The sequence below is a fragment of the Bacillus rossius genome, chromosome 16 (genome assembly GCF_032445375.1).
Source record: "Bacillus rossius redtenbacheri isolate Brsri chromosome 16, Brsri_v3, whole genome shotgun sequence".
Taxonomy (NCBI): domain Eukaryota; kingdom Metazoa; phylum Arthropoda; class Insecta; order Phasmatodea; family Bacillidae; genus Bacillus; species Bacillus rossius.
This window is the reverse complement of record NC_086343.1, coordinates 19,925,291-19,937,826: the sequence shown is the minus strand read 5'-3', so window position 1 is coordinate 19,937,826 and position 12,536 is coordinate 19,925,291. Positions and strand designations below refer to the sequence as shown.

General features: G+C 33.3%; 1 protein-coding gene across 3 annotated transcripts; it reads right to left on the bottom strand.

The window, feature by feature from the left end:
• Positions 1 to 926: 926 nt before the first annotated feature.
• LOC134540238 (probable nuclear transport factor 2) lies at positions 927 to 11,726 on the bottom strand. Of its 3 annotated transcripts, XM_063382857.1 has the most exons (6): positions 11,566 to 11,672; positions 11,363 to 11,485; positions 8,785 to 8,856; positions 8,204 to 8,302; positions 8,001 to 8,126; positions 1,712 to 1,733 (listed from the first exon to the last, which is right to left on the bottom strand). In XM_063382857.1, the coding sequence occupies exons 2-5, from the start codon at positions 11,468 to 11,470 to the stop codon at positions 8,013 to 8,015; spliced, it is 393 nt and encodes a 130-aa protein (XP_063238927.1). In that variant the 5' UTR covers positions 11,471 to 11,485; positions 11,566 to 11,672; the 3' UTR covers positions 1,712 to 1,733; positions 8,001 to 8,012. The 3 variants fall into 3 exon arrangements, with proteins under 3 accessions (XP_063238928.1, XP_063238926.1, XP_063238927.1); XM_063382858.1 differs by lacking the exon at positions 8,001 to 8,126 and having other exon boundaries at positions 927 to 1,733; positions 11,566 to 11,726; XM_063382856.1 differs by lacking the exon at positions 8,001 to 8,126 and having other exon boundaries at positions 927 to 1,733; positions 11,595 to 11,658.
• Positions 11,727 to 12,536: the final 810 nt, after the last annotated feature.

The following is a 12,536-nucleotide window of genomic DNA, read 5'->3' as shown; positions in this document are numbered from 1 at the left end:
TTATTAAACTAATAAAAAAATTGTGTACATTGCACCACAATTATTAGAGATGTTAGAAGCTCTACTGGTATACTTCTGAAAATTATGTTTTATTTATTTGAATAAAATTTCAAATCTAACATGTTAGAATAAAATCTAAACATGAAGTGAAACTTTTTTTTCACACCTCAAAAGTCCAAGAATAAAATATATTAAAATAAAAAAAAATAAAAAGACTTCATTTTTAAACCATGAATACTATTTTAAGTTTTTGAAATGGTTTTTTGGTCAAACTGATTATATACATTAACATAGAGTATTTATAATAATTTTTAATCTGTGTCAATCACAGATGTTACATATGAAAAGCATGTACGTATGTGCTCATTAATTTCACAATAAAACTTTATGGCTTCTTCAATTTAGATTTTTTATTAAATTTTTTGAAAATGAGTTCCATTTGGCGTATCACTTGCTAATGAACAGTTAAAATAATTTTCAATTTTAAATGTTGAATTAAATACCTATCAAATTATTCACAAACAATGTTGTTCAATTACTTACAAACCCCAACTCCTCATAAGCTTGTTTAGATTTTGCACATGTGTATAGCTGCAATGCTTGGAAGAAATAATTGTCTCGCCGGAGTACGTCACATTTTGTTGAAAGAAAAATTTTTTTTAAATTTTGTTTACCTAAATAGTTGGTATAGTTAAATAGATCTAAGCTGGAATTAATAAACCATAACTGTGACTAATACCATTTAGTGCAATTATACTTCAGCAGCTCAATGCATTGCTACAAATATTTTGTTCTTTTATTGTGGTTTCACGAATGGATATTAAACAAATTGTAAATTAATACAACCTGAACGCTCTTCTTAGCTATGAAGGAAAAATAGGGTTTTGGTGGTGCATTCACTACACTAAAAAAAATTTGGGAGACACTTTTCAAAGATCTATAAACATTTATAAATAATCTTCAATCTCACAGAAGTATTCATTTTAACATTATTTTACAATGTGTGAACAACTAAACCGATATTTAAAAGGTTCAAATACTACATATTAGATACATAATAGATTGAAGTAATGCTCAATTAGAGATGGTAATTAATAAAAATTGTAAAAGCAACACAAGTGTTTTTAAATAAGTTTTGTAACTTAGATGAAACACTAATGGCAAATTAATTTAGTTGTATAGCTTACAAATTATCATTTTGAATAAACATGACATATTTATGTCAATTTATTTTCCAAAATATTTTGATAAACATGTCCAAATTAAGGTTTTATAAAAAATTACACACACACATTCAAAACTTACTGGCAAATATGTCATGCTTTACCCAAGCTTAATTAACAAATTATAGTCTTCATGTAATATGCGTAACTTGACATGTAAGATGCTGAAATTTTTATTTTTTTTTTTGCATTTACTACACACTACTATTTTTGAAAAATTTTCCCCTCCACAATTTCTTGAAGCATTTTCAAGTTTCAGTTGATCAGTTTGTGAAACCAGTAGTACCACTGCTCCTTTTCTTAAAAAAAAAAAAAATTAATATTTTTTTTTAGTTTATGCACAAAAGCAGTTCATGCAGCTGCTAGACGGGAGAGTTGCGGTCGCGTCGCCCCCCCTCAAGCGGTGTCGTGTATCCCGAGGCGGAAGATGTCGTGCTGGCAGAAAAATGAGTTGCCCAGCGGCTTCAGGACAAACACTTGCGAGTACGCATGAGGCGGATCGTCGTCAGCCTGGGGGGAAGGAAGAAAAAAAAAGAGTAGAGCAACGGGCAACCGACACAGGACAACAGAAACAGCACCTCGGTTCAGGCAGGGAAGAGTAGTGATGCCATGCAGATTAGGAATATGGTGCAGCAAAAGCCAAACGTGGTGGTTGGCTATGCTACTAAATAAAAAAAAATAAAAAAAATAATAAAAATAAAAAAAACCCACACAGTTCAGTAAAACCCAGTTACAGTTGGCATTCTTTAATCTGGCACCAATCAAGCAGTCGGTTTTCAAATTTTTTTCCCCCGGTAGGTTTGGGCGTATGTTGACTGATGCAAAGTTATATACAAGCCTTTTGTTTTTATAAGCTAAAGAGAAATGATGACAGGTGCTTGTACAATTATTTTTTTCTTGACATGTAGCAGCTATTACAAATTTTTTTTTTTAAATATCAAAGTATGTATGTTAATTTTTATTTGATATTCACCTTCAAACTATATTGACCTTCCATAATCCGCTAGTCCGGCACAACCGTGGACCTGAATGTACCAGATTAGAGAGACTTAAATGTAAAAGAATCCTGCTTTTAAAAAGTTCAGTCTCATACAATGCCACATTGATTATTTTTTTTCATTTTTTTCTTTTTTCATCAGAATTTAAAAGGACTATGCCTAGATTAACTCGATATCTACCTTACATTTGTTCTGCAACAAATATTTTCAACAGATACTCTGTGTCATATAATGGGCATAAAAAGATACGCAATTGCTTGTAATTATCATCTACGCACCTTTTTACTCTCATAAAATGACACTAATTAAATATATATTAAAAAATATTTGTGGCAGAACATCAAATGCAAGGGAGATATCAGGTCAAAAATTTTGGAATAGCCATTACAATAACATAATGACAAAAAAAATGGATTAAAAAAATCAACATGGTGTGTGAGATAGAAAGAGACTTAACACCATTAATTTATAGTACCAATTTCTCATATGAAGAAGGCAGAAATTTCCCATCTATAACATTTAGTGTTTTATCATTTGCTGCTAACATCGTAAAATAAGCTTAAACAGTAAAACTGTGCTATTTTACTATGTAGTAATGTACTTTACTATGTAGTAATGTACTTTACTATGTAGTAAAATTAAGATATCGCATGCTGATTTGTATCAAAACAGCACATTTGATTTTTAAGTGAATACCCTGAAAATTATGCATGACTAGAAGCATATATTGTTGAACAGCAATAAATTTATTGTAAATTTTCTTTCGTGACTGATATTGGAAATTGAGTGATATTGTCTCACTTGTTCCAGAAAAAATCATAATAAATAATTAACACACAAAACAGATTAAAATTATTTATGGCTTGTCTGTAAAATTAAAATAAAAATTAATAGAGACAATAATTCTATTCATAACATTCCCCCCCCCCCCCCCCCCCCCCCCCCCCCCCCCAATGTTAAAACATAACTCATGGCACAACTTAAAATTAATCAGCAGACAAAAGTATACTGTTAGAAAGTAGAATGACAGATTTTTCATACGTGACTTAATGAATTAGAAATTGAACAATATTCCAGTAAACAGATTATAACAGCATACTGATAATTATTTACACTGCACAACTTTAATAATGTAAGAAATTTTAGCTTCAATGTTCCTAAAATGATATTCATAATGTTGCTATTACTGTTAAGGCTAGCCAAAAAAGAATGAGTTTTAGAAACAACAACTTTCTTTGAACAATTTTTCTGAGTAATCACATACACATTGCAAAATTCAGTAAACTAACTTATTTCATGTGTACCAGTGTCATAACTTGACAGAAAAATAAACCTGATACAACAGTGAAAACAAGGCTCCGAGATTTTGCTTAATTATGATAAATGCATAAAAGATGATTCAACAAGGCCATAGAAAATTTTAATGTGGGGAAATAAGAAAAAAGCTCTACAGGAAGCATAGATCATCACAATTTGAATATAAGAAAGAATCAGTATGCTGCTATGACAAATGCTAAGATCATATTTTATGTCATTCGAAAGTCAACAAGGCTGTTCAGTGGCTTTCTGTGTTTCCTCATGTTTTCCTTAATTTCAATTTAACAGACTTTATTTTTTTTTTACTTGTATTTTCACTTAACTAATAATCTAAAACTTTGTGCAATTTTTTCCAGCTTTACGGCTCGGTCTTATATGCAAAGCTGGTTATTTCATTTTCTCATCATTAAAATTAATTGAAGGATTTTCCAGAAAATTTATTCTGGTAGCTCTCTATCATTCGTTGTTGGGTCACAAAGTTTACGCAGCAGATATTTCATAAACATTATCTGGTGAGGCAAATTTATCATTGTGTGACCTTTTACCACTTTTAATAAAAGCAGCCGAAGCTTGTTGGTAGAATTTAAACTCATCCTGTATAAAATAAATGAGAAGAAAATTCAGTAACCAACATGACATGTGAGAATGAGCCTTAATAAAATTTAATTAACATATCCATTCATCAGTGAATCACTCTACCAGAATATTATACCATCCATAAAAAAATAGTTTTTTTTTTTTTAAACAACCTGCACTGTAAATCACTTTACAATTAAATCATTTAAGACTACTGAGGCATCAAGCAAGAGAAAGGTTAGTTAAGGTGGGTCTGGACCAGAAAGCCACAAGCAAAAAATGACCAAACAATGTCCAGTGGTACTATTTACACCCAGGACACGCAGCGGGTAAAAAAGCAGAGCCAAATTGAAACGTCAACCCTCGAAAACTTACCACCGCATCCTGCAGAAGAAAAAAAATGTCTGTGTTTAATAAGTTATTTAAATTACTTCTTAGAAAATCAGAATGCATGTTTAGGTTTATAAATATACATACTGTACTTATGTTGTTATATCAAGTAACTCTTTTACTTTGATTTTAATTTATTCAAATATAATTTAAGTAATACTCATTCTACCAGAATGCAAGCAATTTTCAGGCTTTTTTCCTTCTTTTCAAACTATCATACAACAGGAATGATTCCCAGAAAATTAATTTAATTAAAGTTAATGTCATTAAAATTTTAGAATAGTGTTCAATAAATTACATGTTAAAAATGTAAATTTTTGACCTTGCCATAAACATTGAAAACAAATCTATTTGGCTGTGAATTTGTGACATTGTAGGACTTCATTTGTTATTTTAGCGTAAGCAGTAGAAATATGTACTATTGCTATCCACAGTAAAGTTATAATAAAAGGAAATACATAACTGATTGTGAATTACATGTTAAAAATATGCTTTAGCAATAAAATTAATGTAAAAACACGTTAGGTATTGAGTTATATTGTTAATAACAAAACTTGAACTTGTTTTTATTTGAAAGCAAGGACAAGTCAATGGATAGTCATACTTTTTGTATACTTTGAGTGTGATTGTTCTGTGAATGTCATTAATAACTTTAAGCTAGTAATTTGTTTATTACTGAAGGTCTTGTTGAAAATCTTGAAGATTTGGCTGAGATTTTACACTTGGGGAAAGTCTGCCTCCATAAATTGTTAAGGTACATTTTTAATCTTTGTGTATTTTATTCATGTTATAGTAAAATACATGTAAAACACCCATTTATGTACATTAAAAAATGACAGGAACATTCAGTTTGTCCATAAAAGAGGCTTATAATAAATATTATTTAAGAAACAGTACAACATAAAACAAGCAACGTGTGTGCAGCTACCAAGAATCACATAATATACACAATAGTGGCACTTACTGCCATGTAACGAATTACCGAAGCTTACTTGACCCTTGGCTGTTTTTGTGTCAATTTTTTTTTATTTTGTGGCCTCTTTTTTCTTTTCTTCTTTCTTTGAAAACATCAATATGGCTTTGCTGCTTTCACGAGATTTGTTTATTTAAAACCATGTATTATACCCTGAATTAAGAGCAAGCATGAGCATATCGTAGAGAGTAGGCACTAAAAAAGGAATAGTGCAAATCAGGATTATGGCTGTATGTGACAGCAAATTCCAGTTTGTATTTCAACTGTTTTTCTCTCTATATATAAGGTGTCACAGCAAAAAAAAAATGTTTTAAAGAACCGGAAAAGCGAACAAATATTACAAGCCTACATATATTTTACATATGTCAGTAATACCTATCACCTAGTTGTGAGTTAGAAAAAATGGTGTACCACTTTTAAACATTATTGGCTTGCATTCAAAATACTTGTCTCAGTCTATTTCTATAATTACCATTTCCATAGCTAATTTCAGTGAGTTACAAGTCATTTTCTAGCATTTATCCATGCTAAATGCCTAATTTTTATCACTCTGCAAATTTGCACATCTTGTTACAAGGACTACTAATGGTTTAAAAAAATTTCAGATTGATGCAGGGGTGAAGGGCAGGGTTTGAAGTCGGGGGGTACCAACACTTAAACGTATAAAACATTTTTACTCAGGTATTTGCTCTTTACATTTTATGATTTTTAAAGTAATGGTTGCCCAACTATTATCCTTACAAAATTATTATTTTTTTCTAGTGAGAGCTGTAAAAAATACTTTGAACTGTCTTTTAAAATCCTCGATTTTTGATTTAGAATTCGTAATCTAATGTGTGACGTCTGAAGTTGATCTTCCCCTTAAAATTGAAGATCTATTAATCATCTTCAAATTATTACTACCAAAAGGCTTAGAGAACAAAATTTTCCATATACAGCTACAGTCCCACCGTCTGGCTGAAGGACACAGTGAATTGTTTGTACCCTTGCGCTGTATATTCGTGTCAATTAGGCCTGCTGAGAGATGAGTTTATATTCCCACTACATTTCAACAGTTTGTTTCACGTATCGAGGATCTTAAAAGACATCTGCTGAATACGCAAAGATAGCCAAGCCCTGAGTTTCTGTGCAAGACGCAGTCAACAGACAATGGATAGCGACATTTAAGAGTGGAGTGAAGCCTCAAAACTTGTAATACTACTGAAATAATCCATAATTCAGTCACATAGGTTGATTTTTATCCCTCCTGAAATGAACGGAACATTTGCCCCCTGAAAAGTACAACATTCACACCATGCATGCCTAAATATCAAAGCCGAACTGATTCAACAGGGCAAACAACTAGCTACTCCCGCTAGACCTAAACATATGTAACGAAGTTATCCGACATCTCACCACAAGTCACAGGGTGGGTGCTAATTTTTTCCAGCACAAAACAGTAATTCTTTCTCTTTACATGCATTATTCCATATTCTATATTTGTATGCAAATGAAAAGGACTGTGCACTGATTATTACAAATTGTAAGACATTTCAACAGAATAGTGGAGGGAAAAAAAGAAACCATTCCTAACACCACAATAAAAATTATAACTGGATAAAAAAACCAACTAAAACAGCATTTTTTACAGATGGATGTGCCAATGTATTGTAAATGAATGTACTCTGACTCTTTGAAAACATTTTAACACTACATTTGGGAGCAGAAGTAGCAGTAAAATGTTTTTCATGCAAAGGAATAACTGCCTGAAATAGATGTTACAAAGTTTGTGTGGTACAGTAGTCACAATGACATTTCAGAATCCAGTAGGATGGATTGCGGATAGTGGCAAATATTGTAAAAAAACTGCATGAGATTGTAAGCAAGGAGCCATGGTAACTCCAACCAAGGCAAGATTGGCTTGATAACCAGTAAGATAGAATTTTGGGGGGGGGGGGGGGGGGGGGGGGGGGGGGAGAAAACCATTTCCCTGAATCGATATTCACCTTCTGTCACTGCCGGCTCAATGTGAGCATCTTTCACATTGACTCAGCTTCAGTCAATCAAAAATATGCGAGTTTTCAGCATCAAGTATCTGAGAATATCACTAACACAATGATCTCAATCCTAACTAGTTTACAGAATAAACAGTTGAAAACAAGATAAGTATAATTAACAATATAAAAACAAACAACTAATATTTCATGTAACCTAAAGCCTGCTTACACTGTCAGGTAAGTAAAATCAAAGCAAAAACTTTGCAGGTAAATGAAATGCCTCAAGTCACGACTGTACAAGTCTGTACAAGTTTGCCTAAGGGTGATCTGTAACAAGAGTGTGTTGTATAACGGGAGTGACACAATCATTCTTTACGTTACCTAGTAGATTTTGTTTTTGTAGATAAATATATTAGAGAACAGCACCGAGCAAAATTTTTTCAGCGCAGTAGCTCGTAATATTTTCGAGGGTTGATTGCCAAGCCAACATGGCATCGCATGCGGGAACACACACCCACACACACACAATCATACGAGATGCGCTTGCCTGCAGCGACGCTTAGACGCTGTCGTGTAACGCAAGGCGGAACAGATCGTGTTGCACATAAAAACTGGTTCCTATTGGCTTCAGCACAAACGTCTGGACATAGGCGTGAGGCGGGTCGTCGTCCGTCTACGAACAAGACCCGACCATGTTCCAATCCAGTCCAGCAGAGTAACTACTCAATACCGTCAACAGTACCAACACACCTGCAGTCGGCCCAGGACGTTGATGAGGACTCCGCCGTCGAACATGGGCTGTGAGTCCACTGCAGTGATTATTCTATTTATCTTCTGAAAACTAAGACTCTGAAAAACGAGCATCCAAAGTCGATATTATAATCACATGCAAAAAAGCACAATATGTACACTCATTAAAATTGCAGGTACGCAAAACAAAGATATCCAAGATCTACGAATTACCTATCCACTGCAAAATACAAAATACAGAAACAGAATCCAAGATATTATCACAAATGCTAATTTTTCTACAGCTTGCAACTTAGATAATTTTATTTAAAAAGGTTAAAAATAATAACCAAAATATGTTCACTTCTATGTACAATTGATTCCAAGTACATATACTCTATTGTAACATAAATTCAAATTTTAAATTGATATTGAATTTTTGAATCTAAGTGATTCTGGATGACATACAAGGATCGGAAAAGGTTCTATGAAAATTACTACTACTTTGGATTATTCAAATTTTCCGTCAGTTTGATCCCACCATGCCCGAAAACAGTCGATAGTTGACTGCAACGTGTAAAAATACACATGCTGATACTCACTGTCAACTTCTCCATTATCTTCACAGCACCTTGGATCTGTTGGCCTTCAAATGTCATGAAGGACGTTTCTGTCTGAAAATTGATAAACAACAAAACTACATGAAACAGTCTGAGCAAAACTAAAAACTTCTACTTACATGCAAACTATTCCACAATATTACACATTTTGAGATATGGAAAGTAACTCTTTTAACACATAACTAACCCATATAATAAAATTTAAAATTGAACAAAAAAACAGGTGGCGAAGAGAAACCTCCAATTATTACTCTAATGTCATATATACACTTAGATAATATTTGTAATGGGACAAATCCTAATTTTCTCAAATTCAAATCAGAAAGAGTACCTCGAATCTACCGCTCGAATCCAAATCTATGTCTCAAGGGTCAAAATTAAAATAATGTACTACAAATAACACTTTTTTATCATAAGAAACATGAAACTGTTCAACATTTATACATGACATTGTGAGATGCAATACAACATCAACCAATACGGAGATTGACAGAAACACTTTTATGAAGGACAAATGACACGAAAATGTGCATAACTAACAGAAGAGCTGAATGCTTGCCATTAATTAATATGTGATGAAGCGGAAATAAAGAATCTTTATTGTCAACTAGCAACTATTCTGGCTCATACTAAGTTGGCATGAATGTAAATTACTGAACACAGTAAACTTTGTTTTGCGAGTCATTCATTCATTCCAGACAACATTTGTAGGCAACAATTCTGTCCACAAACCACTTGTTGGGGTATTAAAATGAAAACTGGTTTCTGCACACCTAGCATTCACTTTCTGAGCTCTATACATACATGTTTTCTGAGACACCTGATGTTCGCAATCATGAAGAACGACTATTATGGGGATATGAAATACAAGATAAGACTGTCCGCAGATTATTATGCACTGTATTATGTGGTGGAGGAAGAGACACATTTGGAAGGCGACCTTGACCGTTTGGCGCGACAGGCAAATGAAAACGGAACGGGGTTGGATGTCAGCAAGACGATAGTTGTGAAGCTTTCCAATAAGAGTAGCTGTAGTGAGGAGAAAATATTGCTGGACGTGATAGGAGATAGGGGGTGGCAGATGGTTATAAATATCCGAGAGTGTCTTGGCAGAACAAAAGTTTGTTCTACTCAGTCTATTTTACAAAACTCGGAGCACCCGTGTGTGTTTTACTTGCCGTAAACAGTACCATTTTACTCGAGGGGGCAAGACACTCTAAGGCCAATCAGGCCATGCCGTCAATGCTCCTCCTTCCCAGAAGAGTTGTAAGGACAAGTTGTCCTCAGGTTGTTTCGGTGCGATCATCTACTTTTGTGTTGTTTGTAATGTTCAGTGTATTATGAATTTAAAAACAATGAATAAATCATGTATAACATGACAAATGGCAATGATGATCATATATTTATATCTCATAATATTTTGAATAAAAGTGATTTTGCTAACATGTATTTATTTAATTACTACAGATTATTTAGAGTACGTTTGTATTGACGATCTTACATTCAAACACACACAACATAATGAATAAGTTCTCATAATTTGTGCCACAAATTAGGTATTGCTTAGGCAGTTTCACTTTCAGACGAATCTTAGTTCAAATTTTTTTTCAGGTCATCTGCTTTTGTGCCATGAAAAAAAAAATATTAACCTCAAACCATTTCTCTTTGCCTATATGAGAGTTGCTGAATCTTTTTGACCTAGGTTCATTTGCTACTAACTCTGACAATTCCTAAGGAGCTATAAAGATTTTGAGTAAAACAAACCTGGAGTAAGTCGAAGGGAGGGGGGGGGGGTATAAATTGCAAAGAAGTGATGTAGCAGTGTGTAGAAGTGGCAAAGAAGGGATGTAGGGACCTAGGAATGCTTGGAAGGACCAGGCAGAAGGGTGAAGGCTAAATCACACACCACAATGATCAGGTCGATGGAGAATGCACTGCGACATGGGGCCTGTTCCCGATGGAAGTACGTGAGTTTGAGCACACGTGTAGGAGGTATGTAGGTTGGTGAGGCTGTTCAGTGTGATCATGGAAGAGGGAGGGTTGAGAACAGCCCAGAGGGTGTTTTTACATCAACAGAAGCTCCAAAGGATTTAGAGGGTGTTGAATGACCTAAGATAAAGGTGGTAGAGTCAAAAGGGGTGCAGGAATTAAGGGAAACATTGATGGAAGTGTAATTCAGGTACAACCGGCTAGCCAAGAAACTGATGCTTAGTTGGAAGAACCATTCAACATTCATGCAGTCAAGTAAGAATGTTACGTCTAAACAATATATTTAAGGGTAAAACTCATCTTTAAAAATGGTCTCATAATATAATGAATATATTTCAATTTATGTTGGGGTTTCCATATTATAAAAAAAATACCAAACGATAATCATATCACTGTTTAATTGCTTTCTGAAGTTTTTTTAAACTCAAACGTAAGCATTTCAATAAAGTACTAAAAAACAAAAGAAAATGGAAAAATCTAACACTAACATGATAAGACATTGTTGAAACAATAATATTAACTCTCTAACGTATAACTAAATTACTTCGGACTTAAATCTGCACATACTTACATTATACATATTTATTAAATTCGGCCTTTGCACGGGATCATCAAAAATGGCATAATATTGCTGAACGAAGCCTTTGCCAATGGCTTCATATGCAGGATTGAGCGCCATTTCAGCTACCTACAACTAAAAACAAAACTGAATTTTAAAATTTAACTCACCAAATTATGTAAAAAAATACAAACAATTTTTAAAAATATTTTTACCTTATCTATAACCAAAAAATTTTACGCACATTTACCAGTCTTCCACCATATCAGGCACAGATAATGTAATACAAAGTAACTACAACTAGCATATGAAATCAATTTAAGATTTTAAAAAATGTATTAATTCAACGTTCTAAACGAAACCCATATGTTGTAACTTTAGTTTTATTTGTACTTAATATAGAAATAATAATGATAAAAAATAAAATAAAGGCCAAAACCAAATTATAGGGCCGTGGAGATAGGAAAGTTGGAAAACATATTACTAGTTTCCTTTACATTTCTGTTTATTTTACTGTAGTTTTATTTGAACTTTAACCAGAAAATAAATTATACAATATTAAGATATAAATGCAAAGCCAAACTGTAGGACTAGGACGTGGACAAAGGTGGGAAATATATTACAAGTGTTCGTTACATTTCATTGTGTTAAAAATTAAAAAAAATAAAGTGTCAGGTCGATTTTAATATACTGTACTTGAAAGTGAACGCAACAGTACCCTAAAAATGTTCTGTTTCACCACAAGTTCTAAAGTTAGACGTTGGTTTCACTCGTAAGTACAGAGTGCAGGTCAGGGCAATATTGCAACTCACCATATGAGACGGGTTGTGTGGTGTGTTTACACAATCGTATTGTCTTTGAGATAAATTGAGGAGCTGTTACGAATTTAATGCGGAATGTTTTGGCTTATGTGATGACAGCCGCGAACAGCGATATTTGGTATAATTTCTCGTTCCTGCAGCCATTGTTTACCTGCATTTTGGAACTATATGCAAGTTTAAATGAATTTTTTGTAAATACTTTCAATTTCAATAACGCTTTCCCCGTGGGTTTCCATGTAGAATCCGTAAACGTTCTGGGAAACTGGCTTACGTTTGATGACTTTCAGCTAAACCTTCTGAAGGGGTTTATATTTTTGTTTTGTACAAATGTGTTGTTGATATATTTTTCGTGGAAATATTATGGG